Source organism: Triturus cristatus, chromosome 1_2, assembly GCF_964204655.1.
Source record: "Triturus cristatus chromosome 1_2, aTriCri1.1, whole genome shotgun sequence".
NCBI lineage: Eukaryota > Metazoa > Chordata > Amphibia > Caudata > Salamandridae > Triturus > Triturus cristatus.
In genome coordinates, this window is record NC_140580.1 from 87,907,716 (window position 1) to 87,920,997 (window position 13,282).

The 13,282-nt window shown below is 49.1% G+C and overlaps 1 protein-coding gene across 1 annotated transcript in view; it reads right to left on the minus strand.

The window, feature by feature from the left end:
- Positions 1-13,282, minus strand: part of BTBD16 (BTB domain containing 16) — a 654,256-nt gene that overhangs the window by 563,663 nt on the left and 77,311 nt on the right. The window contains exon 4 of the mRNA XM_085614582.1: positions 12,200-12,338. Coding sequence (XP_085470708.1) covers positions 12,200-12,338 — 139 coding nt within the window. The remainder of the gene's footprint in view (positions 1-12,199; positions 12,339-13,282) is intronic.

Sequence of the window (13,282 nt, forward strand, 5' to 3'; positions counted from 1 at the left end):
TAGTGAAGAGAGGGGATGTCTGTGTACAGCTAACCACTGTGACGGCGTGTGTAACTGTGTACCCTGACCGTGTTCAGAGCATAGCAGGGAACCCCTTTGTTGTATGCGTATGTGGAAGGAATATTTAGAACATCGCCTAATACCGTATCCTCATATTCCCACATGCCTTCATGATGTACAATGTTGCTGTCTGCTCCAAAGACGCACCCAAGTAGGGGCTTTGCAGTCTTACATTTAAACTATTTATCTAGGTCGCCAATGGGCAACAGCAGGATTCACAAATGGTTTTAGTGAACGAAGAAGTCCTCATAGAAACAAAGGGAAATTTAGCCCCCTCTAATCCGACACGTTTTTTTTTCCTTATTTGTGAACTGGATGTACAGTCTTGAACAACGACAGGAGGAAGCGTCGAGGTTTTAGGCACGTTTCTGGTAACAATACAGAAACAAGGAATTGTTTACATAGAATGCAACATATTTGTATTTCACGCAGAAATTAGAAATATTTCTTCTGGTGTACAGGCTTGTAGCTCGGGAAAGCTCAGAAACGGCCGCATAGGTCAATCAGTAAAATGAATGTCTGCAGCAGTGGCGTAGCTAGGGTGGGGCGGTGGGGGCGGTCCGCCCCAGGCGGCACTATTTTGGGGGAGGACAAAGGCATTCAGATAAGGCTCGGCTTGCTTTCGTGGACGTTCGGGACGGGCAGAGAAGGAATAGGACTCGGGCAATGTCCTCTTCTTTTTTGTGCTGTCAGCTGTCCCCCCCTCTCTTCCTATTATTCCCTCTCTTTCTGTCTTGCTCCTCACTTACTGAAAACCGTGACTTGAAGAAACGGTTCACCTCTCTTTCCTTCTTTCATTTAGTTGCTTCCCTGTAAAATGGATCCAAAAAAGAAAAACACTCTTGCGGGAAAAGCCCTTTTTCTCACATTTTTCTATTCCAAAGAGCAGCGGGATGGAGAGAAATAGAAGGTTTTAAATATGAAAAATAAATACATAACTAAATAAAGCAAGACAGAGTGGTTGCAAAGTGGCCAGATTGGTTTCATTTACATCCAAATAAATCAGCATCCCTTTACAGAGTTTGCCAGTGAAGCGCTACTTTTGTTTTCTCGTCTTTCTTTGAACAGCATTGTTGTTCCCAGGTGGCAAAGTGTACCATTCCTGGAGGTACTGCAATACCTGGTTGATGGGTGGATTGGAAAACAAAATGTGTACCATGGCTCTGTGTTTATGGATGTGGTCTTTTTAAACCATACTGCTTATGTTTTGTAAGGATATAAGCAATGGACATTGAAACGGTTCCCTTCAGGGCCCTCTAGTCATGTCCTTAACTTTTCAGGTAAAACCACTCGCTGATTTCTGAATAGTGAGAGATCGTTAAGGTAACCATGTTGTTTCTGCTTACATTTCATATGCTTTACTCAATCTTGCATTCCCTATGAGTGGTTGCTTTTACTTTTTATTTTAGGCAGCATATTACTCTTATCAAGTGCATAATTTGAATTGAGCCACATCCAAGTATTTATAGCGGGCACAATTAGGTTATAGCTGAAGGCAATGCGAGTTTCCCTCAGTGGGGAAGTATGGTGTTCAGTGGGGGAGAGGATGTGGCACTATGGCCAGAGCTGTCGAATTTGGAACTGGGGAACCGGGTTCAGCCTTTATGACCAGTCCACCAGACCACTCTACTGAGGGAGCACATTCCCATGCTAGACCTCAGAAGGCCCCACTAGACCTTAGAAGGCTTGATGTCTTAGCACAAGCAGGTGTACCCTAGTGGTGTCAATTGTGGGTTAACCTTGAAGGCCTGCCCACCACAATCCATGCTGAAGTTCATCTCCAGTCTTGCGGGCAGGCCTACGAAGCAGCACACCCTGAGCAACAGTTATCCAGTCGCTGTGACTCTGTCACTGAGGTCACATGAACCTTGAGCAGGTTAGGGCGATGCGAACGGTGTGACCTCACTGGGTACCTATTTTGGGTGGGTGCGTAGTGTTTGCAAGTATATTATGGTTTTAAAAAAACTTGCTGCCTCCTTCCTGGCCTCCAGCAATTTTCAGAAACAATAAAAATGTCATGATAACTTCGGTGATTAATGTTCTTCCTAGAGAGAGATTGGAGTTTTGTCTAGTGGAAGGGTTGACTCCTGGAAAGGTAGCACAGAGGGTTAATGTGCCTGCTGCAAAGAACATGTACCATGCAGATCACAAAGTGCACTGCTTTAATGGGGTGACCATGATGAATGGTCATTTAATGTCAGCTGTAGATGATGGATCCCTGAACAGTGTCATGTTCTGCCTATTGGGAGAAATGTTACCTTCCTTCCGGATAGGTGGTGGCCAGAAGGAACTACCCCCCCTCCAGATATGGTCAAAGTAGCTAAAAACCTAGGGGTACAGTTCGATTCCGCGCTGTCCTTTCTCCCTCACGTGTTAGCCACAGCAGGGACCTGCTTTAGCCTAATAAGATCATTAAAGAAATGTTTTGATTTGATCCCATTTCCAGCAAAGAAATCAGTAGCAGTGGCCCTAATCCTTTCGCGCTTAGATTACTGCAATAGCCTCTTTGCAGGGACAAATAAAACCACAATAAAAAGACTACAAATGGTCCAAAACGCTGCAGTGCGCCTTGTTCTGAGACTTCCACGCAGAGCATCTGCATCTGCGGCGCTTAAAACTTTGCATTGGCTTCCAATCCATAAAAGAATCCTCTTTAAGATTCTTTTAATTACTCATAGAGCCATGCGTAAAGCAGGACCCAAGTACCTCTCAGCACGATTCTCCTCATATACCACCACCAGGATCCTTAGGTCATCCACAGCCAACCTCCTAAGACCGCCTACTTTTAGACGAACCACAAAGGGAGGTAAAACTGTTGCTGTCCTGGGGTCCAAAACCTGGAACGCTCGTCCAATCAGCTTAAGACTACAGGAATCGGGATCCCTTTTTAGGAAGGCACTGAAAACATGGATATATAAAATCCCCGATGTCTACTGCTTTGCGTTAATCTAAACAGATCACAGGCGGAATTCCCATTGTACCCTCCCCTATCCTCTATTCCTTAGCGCCAGGATGCTCCTTGCGGAGTGACAATTCGCGCTTAATAAATGACTATTTACATTACATTACATTACATGTATGTGCATGTTTGCATTGTGCTGAGGGGATTACCAGGTAATTATTCACGCAGCTCTCTGATGGATGTCACATGCGGTTTTTCTGAGTCCCCAGATAGATCATGCAGTCTGTGTATTCAACTGTGTAGCCTTGGAGCGTGTCATGTATGTGCATGTAACTTGCATGATCGAGGTAACTATTAGCGGCGATACTATGTGTCTCTCTGACCTCTTTCAAGTGCTCGCCGTCCTTTTTCCCCAGCAACCTCCCCTCCCCAGGGGCGGCAATCTGAGGGATAGCCCCGGGCGCCACAAGCTCTAGCTACGCCTCTGATCTGCAGACACACGCGCGCTGGTGTGAGAGAACCTTCAAGAGAGAAGAAGATGGTAGAGAGGAGATGGAATGGAGGTGCGAAAGATGAAAGATGGGAAAGGGGGTAGGCGTGACTAGAGGTCGAGGAATGATGGAGCTAGTAAAAGAAGGCAGACCAAGTGAGGAAGACAGAAAGAAGGAAGAGGGAGAGAGACAGAGGAGGAGAGGGGCGGGAGCGAAAGAAACAGAGAAACGGTGGAAGATCGACATGTAGGGAAGGGATAGAGAGAGGAGCGAGAGAGCTGAGAGTGTAGAAAGAAAGAGTAGGTGAGAGTAAGAGAGAAGGGGGCGTGGAGTAAGATAGCCAGAGGAGAGGGGGAAACAGTGACAGACACAGGGAAGATCAAGCGGGTGGGGAAGGGGGTGTGGGGAGCAGCAAAGTTGTAGTTACTGATTTCACTCGATTTTGTAGTTCATCCTGAATGTCCGTAACCTCCAGCGATCCACCAACCCTATTTGGCTTTAAAGCCAACCCCAATATCATATAATATCTTAAGCTGGACTCTCATTTCCTATTAGGGCTGAAAGCGGGGACGCTTCAGTGAGTGTGATTAAAGAAGGCCTCAATACTGTCGTGATCGCCCAACTCCAAAGGACAGTCCCTTGCCGAAAGCCTCACCGTTATGGACAGTCCACCCGGTTCCGAGGAAATCAGCGTCGCGGGAACTACAAGCCCAATAACTCCTTGGGGCAACGGAGGAAGACCCGGCCGTTGTCCTTCCTTTGTTGCCTACAAAGCGCCTCCTCCCGGAAGGGGCGGCGCTTGACAATCTCGCCCGCATTAGTGTTTCCTGGTTTAAGGCGGATGGTATTCCCCGCCGGAGTGCTAATTTCAAGTTTCCGAGACCCGAGATCCGCAAAGAGTAATCAGCGCCAGGACCCTACTACGGAAGACGTCGTGGACCTGCGCTTGTGCAGGATGCCGAAACTCACCAGCCGGATCCTTACGCCTCATCGAGGGAGAATCAGTTATTTAGGCCCCTGTATGTGAGAGACTTGCGAGGGAGAGAGACGCCGGATTCGCGTCCTCCTTCGCCTCCAGCCTTCCTGTGGGCGTTCCGCTTCCAGGGACCTCTTCGTGGTTTCTTTCCCCAAATTCTGCGCCAATCTCGCTGTGAAAAGAACAGCGCAGCATGGCGTACTGACTGCCGTGATACGCAGCGGGCAACCGGCCTCCAACGCTGTGAATGGAGCGGTGAGGCTCGAGGAACATACGGCCTTCTCACGCTGTGACAATGAACAGCGTTTGCTGTACGCCTGGATTGCCTGGTCGCTAGCTCCCCCTTCCCTGGGCATGAGGATTGACGCCAGAAACTCCTACTTACCTGCATTTGTAGGGTGTAACGACCTCTCATAGCCCTAGTAATTCCCCACGCCTTGTGGAGAAGATCTTGTGTTCCCCCGCACATCTAAGCCAGGTGAGACTGTGTTTCCTTGCAATCCCGCCCGACCCTTGCTGCTGTCCTACTAGTGAGTGGGTGTTCATTCTGGGGTTGGGGTCTTTGATAGCTGCCCTTATATTCCTTGTCCTAACTCCTTTGTTTTCTCGTTTGTACAGTTTTCCCACTGGGAGAATATTGAAGAGCTCCTGAACCCTCAGCTAGGACTAGGGTGACTGGAAATAGTCGGAACGGCAGCTATTCTTGTTTTCTCCACTCCCCTCTCTTCCCGGGGTGCTCCCTTACACAGGAGTGTTCAGGTCCTCTGTGGGAGATTGCGCCCAGGGGAGGAAGGGGACTTCTCATCCGTCATCGTCCCCGCTGGTCCGTCCTCCAGGTTAGTGGCATCTTCAAATCTCGTGCTACTAACAAGATCACGACAGATTGTCAAGCCCACGATAGTCAACCAGCCTGGACGATGGACACCGGCGCGGTGTTGTCCTCCCTGTTGGAAAGCATGGCTGCTCTTCAGCAGGAGGTCCACACCTCTAGAGTAGAAAACCAGGAATTGAAAAAAGAGATGGGTACCCTGCGCAGAGAAGTAGCTGGTCTATCCCGAAAAGGTACACCAGAGGGCAGGGGTATGGGGTCATACATTAAGGAGTGGACTCTTCCCCCTCCAGCCCAGGTTGGCTTTCTACCCTCATCTGACGGCACCCAAGAGGCAGGGCTCTTTACGGGTACCACGGCTCCTACACATACCCTGGACACTACTCCCACCGTCCATATTATACAAAACACTAGCATCCCTTTGGCGCCTCCCGAACGCTTCTACAGGGACCCAAAGAAATTTGAAACGTTTCTAAATCAATGCCGGCTGCACTTCCTGTGCAAACCCGCCGTGTTCCAAGATGAAACGGCAAAAAACGCATTTATGATGTCGTGTATGGGCGGGAACGCTGCCAGTTGGACCATTCCCCTGATGGAACGTAACGACCCTGTTTTGCACCGTTTTTCTGCCTGGAAATGAGGAAGTTATTCGACAGGAAATCCCATATAATGACGCTGGATAGGGAACTCATCACTCTCCGCCAAGGCTCACAGGATCTCCTGACTTACATAACTACATTCAACCGTCTCATTGTAGAAACGGACTGGCCTCAGGAGAAAAGAACAACCTTGTTCTATCAAGGATTAAGGGGGGAGTTAAAGGATTTCTTGTCCCAAGTGGTGCAGCTCCCTCAAACCTGCGAGGAACTGATCGATCTTATGGTCCAACTGGACCACCTCCTCCAAGAACGGAAGGGGGACAGAAGCAGAGGGGAAAACCGGCTTCTATACCCTAGGGCGAAGTCTGCCTCTGAGGAAACCGCCAGACCCAAAGACAGTCAAGAACCGATGCAGATCGGAGGCATTCGAGGCCCTCTCACGCCGGAGGAGAGAGAAAAGAGATGGAAGATGAAGCTCTGCCTATATTGCGGGAAGAGTGGACACTTCATTCGCGAGTGTAAGGCGCGAACTAACCTCCTGGATCGACCCAACCCGCAACGGATGCAAGCAGTGACCTTCCAGCCAGAAGCACGAGCCGAGTCGGCGGAAAACTGAAGAGCCCGAGACAGGACGAGATCGCTGTCTCGGGTGATAGGCAGAAAACGATCTCTTCAGTCATAGCCAACACCATGCAATCTTCCGTAGCTCATATGAATGTGTTGGTTACCCTTTGGTTTTCAACAGAACACCTCCTGGAATTACCTGCCTTACTCGATTCCGGAGCTACCGGAAACTTTATGGACCAGGCCTATGCAAGAAACATTGGGGTGAAGTGGGAGAGAAAGAAAAACCCTGAAGTCGTGAGGGCTGTAGATGGAACCACGCTCACCTCGGGACCAGTGCGATACCACACTATCCCCATCATGATGCAGTACGGGGAGGACCATTTTGAGATCATCCAATTTGACATCATCGATGCTCCACAGTTCCGCCTCATCCTCGGCATGCCCTGGCTCACTCTGCATGATCCGGTCATTCGATGGGCAGCCCGCACGGTGTCACTGAGCTCTGCATTCTGCAAAGAGCACTGCACAAGACGCGAGATGCAGCCGGATGGGGCAGGCGATACTCTGGCAGGACTTCTGGCTACAGGACGGGAGGGAGATCGGTACTGTTGTTCTACTACCTTACCGGACGTCTATCAAGAATACCAACAAGTATTTGATAAGCAGAAGGCCACTCGACTCCCTCCGCATCGGGTGTATGACTGCCGCATCGAGTTGATTCCCGGGGCAGCCATCCCTTGCAGCAGGGTCTACGCTCACACCGAGCCAGAGACACGGTATCTGAAAACCTACTTAAAGGAAAACCTGGCTTCCGGATTCATCAGGCATTCCTCGTCGCCAGCTTCCTCTCCTCTTTTTTTTATTCCCACGAAAGACTGCGACGAATTGCGTCCCTGTATAGACTACAGGGCGATAAACAGGGCCACTATCAAAAACCGCTACCCACTGCCACTGATACCGGTGTTACTGGATCAACTGAAGGGCGCTCGTCACTTTACCAAGCTGGATTTACGCGGGGCGTATCACTTGGTACGTGTTCGGAGTGGTGATGAGTGGAAAACGGCATTTCGTACGAAGTTTGGACTTTACGAGTATTTGGTAACGCCCTTCGGGCTCTGTAACGCCCCGGCGGCCTTTCAGAATTTTATGGACGAGGTACTCCGGGGGTTTCTAGAAACATTCTGTGTAGTCTATATTGACGACATCCTCATTTACTCGTCAGACCCCCAGGAACACGTGGTCCATATGAAGGGAGTATTGGACCGGCTACAGCAATACTCCCTGTACGCCAAGCTGGAGAAATGCCTGTTTCATGTCCAGTAAGTCACGTTCTTGGGATATGTAATAAACGAACAGGGGTTCCAGATGGACACTAGTAAGGTGGAAGCGATAACACACTGGACAACCCCTCATAACGTCAAATCAGTACAGAGCTTCTTGGGATTTGCAAACTACTACAGGCGGTTCATCAAGGACTTCTCCAAGATCATTCACCCCATTTCCAGTCTCTGAGAAACAACACACCCTTCCTTTGGGGCGATGAAGCAGAGTGCTCCTTCCAGTTCCTAAAGCAAAGGTTCACACAGGCTCCCGTCCTGCGACATCCTGACCTCCAGCTCCCTTTCATCGTTGAAACAGACGCCTCGCAGCACTCCATTGGTGGTGTACTATCACAACGATACCCGGAAACAGGACATGTGCACCCAGTAGCCTTCTTCTCGCGGAAGCTCGCCCTTAGTGAAGCCAACTACTCCATTACCGACAAAGAACTGTTGGCCATTAAAAGGGCTTGTGAGGAATGGAGACACTACCTCTTGGGAGCGCATCACACGATAGAGATCTACACGGACCATCGAAACCTGTTATTTCTGAAAACGGCCAAGGCCCTCACACCACGTCAGTTAAGATGGACAATCTTCTTTTCTGATTACGATTTCGTGATCAAGTACCGCCCAGGAACGCAAAATGGAAAAGCCGACGCCTTGTCCAGTCTAGACGAACCAGGGGGGAGCGTATCACAGGATGCCATAAAACCGCCTTCGATCCTTCCTGAATCAGCATTTCGGAACGCCTCCCTAGCCTTAGTCTCTTCACAAGACTTCCTAGAAGACATAAAGGTGGCCTCAGAGGATCTGGTTTTTCAGGCATGGGTCCAAGAAAACCCTGAACACCGAACGACAACAGGGGGGTTATTATACCACTGCCATGCGTTATACATCCCAAACATCCCTCTCCAACAACAAGCTCTGAAATGGGTTCACGACTCAGCATTAGGGGGACACCTGGGGGTGAGCAAGACCGTATCATGCCTCGAGCGTTCCTTTTGATGGCCCACATTACGAAACGATACTAAAGCATATCTAAACAGTTGCTCTGTATGTGCGCAGGGGAAGGCTAGACATTCTAAGCCCGTAGGGCTGCTGCAACCACTACCCCTTCCTCCTCGACCATGGCACACCATCTCGATGGATTTCATCGTACGAGATGCCCCCCTGTGAAGGATATACCACCATCTTGGTGGTGGTGGATCACCTGACAAAAATGGGACACTTTATCCCTCTGAAAAAACTCCCCACCTCATCCGAGCTGGCCCTCATTTTCCTTCAGCATGTGGTCCGAGCCCATGGAGTGCCCAGTGTTATCATCACCAACAGGGGAACTCAGTTCACCTCCCGGTTCTGGAGAGCCTTATGTAAGACCATGGCTGTGGATGCCAGACTTTCAACCAGTTACCATCCCCAGACCGATGGTAAAACAGAACGCCTGAACCAAACCCTGGAGCAGTATTTGCGTTGTTTTACCCTGCAAAACAACACCGACTGGTACGCCCTGATTTGGTTGGCAGAATTCGCCTACAACAACGCTGATCACACTACACTAAGCTGCTCCCCCTTTTTCTGCCTGTACGGCCATCACCCGAACATGCTTCCTTTTGAATGGCCTGTAGACTCCAAACTTCCCAGTATCCATGAACATCACGCTCATCTCTGAGCCATACTGAACGATGCACGCATACACCTAACCACAGCACAAACGACACAGAAACGGTTTGCAGATAGGAGGAGGACCACAGAACCAGTATATAAGGTGGGGGATAGTGTATGGCTCACCACCAAGAATCTTCATCTAAAAGGGGCAAATAAACTAAACCCGAGATACGTAGGCCCCTATAGCATCGAGAAAGTAATAAATCCCGTGGCCATGAAACTATCCCTGCCCGACTCTTGGCATATCCACCCTGTGTTCCATGTCTCCCTGCTTCAGCCTTGCCCCGCAAACATGAGGCTGCCAGACCGACCCCTCCCTGTACACATGGACGGTCAAGAAGAGTACGAGGTACAGGAACTCCTGGACTCCCGGCTGGTGAGGGGACGGGTACTATACCCAGTAGATTGGAAAGGGTTCGGGGTGGAGGACAGGTCCTGGGAACCGGTACAGAACCTCCACTGCCCTGTTCTGTTGGAACGCTTTCATGCAGCTCATCCGGGCAAACCAGGACGACCACCGAGACGGCGGTCCACAAGAGGGGGTTCTGTCGTGATCGCCCAACTCCAAAGGACAGTCCCTTGCCGAAAGCCTCACCGTTATAAACAGTCTACCTGGTTCCGAGGAAATCGGCGCCGCGGGAACTACAAGCCCCATAACTCCTTTGGGCAATGGAGGAAGACCCGGCCGCTGTCCTTCCTTTGTTGCCTACAAAGCGCCTCCTCCCGGAAGGGGCGGCGCTTGACAATCTCGCCCGCATTAGTGTTTCCTGGTTTAAGGCGGATGGTATTCCCCGCCGGAGTGCTAATTTCAAGTTGCCGAGACCCGAGAGCCGCAAAGAGTAATCAGCGCCAGGACCCTACTACAGAAGACGTCGCAGACCTGCGCTTGTGCAGGACGCCGAAACTCACCAGCCGGATCCTTACGCCACATCGAGGGAGAATCAGGTATTTAGGCCCTGTATGTGAGAGACTTGCGAGGGAGAGAAACGCCGGATTTGCGTCCTCCTTCGCCTCCAGCCTTCCTGTGGGCGTTCCGCTTCCAGGAACCTCTCCGTGTTTTCTTTCCCCAAATTCTGTGCCAATCTCACTGTGAAAAGAACAGCGCAGCATGGCGTACTGACTGCCGTGATACGCAGCGGGCAACCTGCCTCCAACGCTGTGAATGGAGCGGTGAGGCTCGAGGAACATACGGCCTTCTCACGCTGTGACACTGAACAGCGTTTGCTGTACCCCTGGATTGCCTAGTCGCTAGCTCCCCCTTCCCTGGGCATGAGGATTGACGCCAGAAACTCCTACTTACCTGCATTTCTAGGGTGTAACGACCTCTCATAGCCCTAGTAATTCCCCACGCCTTGTGGAGAAGATCTTGTGTTCCCCCGCACATCTAAGCCAGGTGAGACTGCGTTTCCTTGCAATCCTGCCCGACCCTTGCTGCTGTCCTACTAGTGAGTGGGTGTTCATTCTGGGGTTGGGGTCTGTGATAGCTGCCCTTATATTCCTTGTCCTAACTCCTTTGTTTTCTTGTTTGTACAGTTGTCCCACTGGGAGAATATTGAAGAGCTCCTGAACCCTCAGCTAGGACTAGGGTAACTGGAAATAGTCGGAACGGCAGCTTTTCTTGTTTTCTCCACTCCCCTCTTTCCCCGGGGTGCTCCCTTACACAGGAGTGTTCAGGTCCTCCATGGGAGATTGCGCCCAGGGGAGGAAGGGGACTTCTCATCCGTCATCGTCCCCGCTGGTCCGTCCTCCAGGTTAGTGGCATCTTCATATCTCGTGCTACTAACAAGATCACGACAAATACCCTCTTTCTCAAATCGAAGCAAGCATGCAGCCAACGTCCAAGATGCACATAGAAAGGCCAATGATACACGCTGCGGTCGTCTGCTCACCCCATGCAGGAAGTGACGCATTTGGTAAGCTTGTCTAAAGGTTGAACCCAGGGCTTTAAGTGGGATGAAAAATCAGGGGGGTCTCTTAAAGGGGCATGGCTGATGCAGTTAAGGGCGTGGCTTAAAGCGCCTACCCTAAAAATCTGTACTTATTGTACCGCATGCCTGGCATTTTTCTGCTTCTGTTATTGCATCCAGATATATAATACAAGTAAGATTAGCTACAACAAGGCAGCGCTATTGGCTTTGTCAATGGTTGTTAGTTGCATAAGAGAAAAAAGCATTGGCATAGCCAATAGGTCTTGCCTTTGGGACCTTATAAGTGTTTAGTTATCCAGCACAATATCCTTTGTGCAACAACATCAACTGTTGCATGGCTAAACGCTTACAAGGTCCGAAAGGCAAGACCTATTGCCTATGCCAATGCGTGTTCTATCCCGTGTTGTACAATGCACATTTAGCTGAACTGTTGATTACGAAGTTGGCACAACGAAGAGATACATACAAATTCAATTAAGTCAGCCTTTTTATTCTTGCTAATGTATCGCCTTCCCCCAAGAAAAGCCAGGCTTCTGCTTATTAGTTTCTATATGTTGTTTCATTTGCAAAACATGTTCTCTCCTCCATTCATTTGTATTCAGAAAAAGATTAAATGTAGCGCTGAAATGTGAACAATTTAGCACTACATGCCACAACTGACCAAGGCACAAAGCTCTAGTCCCTGACGTGGCAAATCTCACTAAGATTATGTCTGATGCTGGCTGGCTATTTTTTTAATGAAACGTGTTAAACTTCTATGAACTTTCCCATGGGTCTGCTTCTGTCTAAATGATAGAGTAAAACCAGTATATTTAAATCATTACCAAACTTTGATTGAAAAATAGAAAAGTAGGACTTACCTCTTGAAAAGGCATAGGCTTGGGCGGGTGCCTTTGTCATCCACTCTGGTGGTATGACTAGCGCTGAGCGGTGTCACAGCTGGCGGCAGGGATAGTCCATCAGATTTAGAATCCTCGCTTCGAGAAACACGGGTGTCTTCTAAATGGGAATCACAATCTGTTAGGGCGCACTAATAACGCGTATGTGTCGCTAAGATTAACCTACAGCAATCCTGATTGCTCAGGTCTATCACGAGGCACATCATGCATAGAGAATCATCAACCTAAGTCGCTCACCGCCCTAAACTTCCCATGAACAGCTCAGGGCTTTAGTGTACACATGGGAGCATTTATTACACTGTTTATCAGATAGTTCCCTATAACCTCCCACTCTATTGCACCAGTTTCTAAGCCTCAACCCGGTTGTACATCTTCCTTACCTGTTCTCATGCAATATCCTAGTCTTAATTAACAAGGTAGGCCCACGATACCAGCTGAAACTGAAATCAGATTCCCTCTATACTAGGTGACTGCATATTTAATCGACCGATTAACCTTTAGCAACTGAAATATGTAGGCAGATACCTGGGTTCCATGGCCCGGTACTGTGGAGTGCCCTAAACTCAACCCTGAAAGTCAAACCAAACTACTTGAGGACTAATGAACCTCACACTAAATATGGGCTGCGACTGTAAACAATTAGGATCATTTCTACCTTACACAACCATGCCCTTAACGCACCCCATCCCTGCCAGAAGTAGACTAGTCAGTCAATTAAACAGTCAGTGCTTTGAAGCACCCAAAAGAAGATGTGCAACCGTGCATATACTACACAATAGATGAATGCCACGAGCACCAACAACGGACACATCATACAACACTACACAAACTTAGAGCCATTACACAGAGGTCCTCTTTCAAGCCTTCGAAATTAGATTTATCAAATCCCTTGGGAGGCTGAGGAGAATCCTAAAACAATCTCCAAGAAGGGAGGCAACAACGAAGAAAGTTAAACACTGGTGTTCTTGCTACACACTCAATGCATTTTAACTAAAAGAGGAACAAAACCAAAATAAAACGTGAAACATAAAAGACGAATTAACA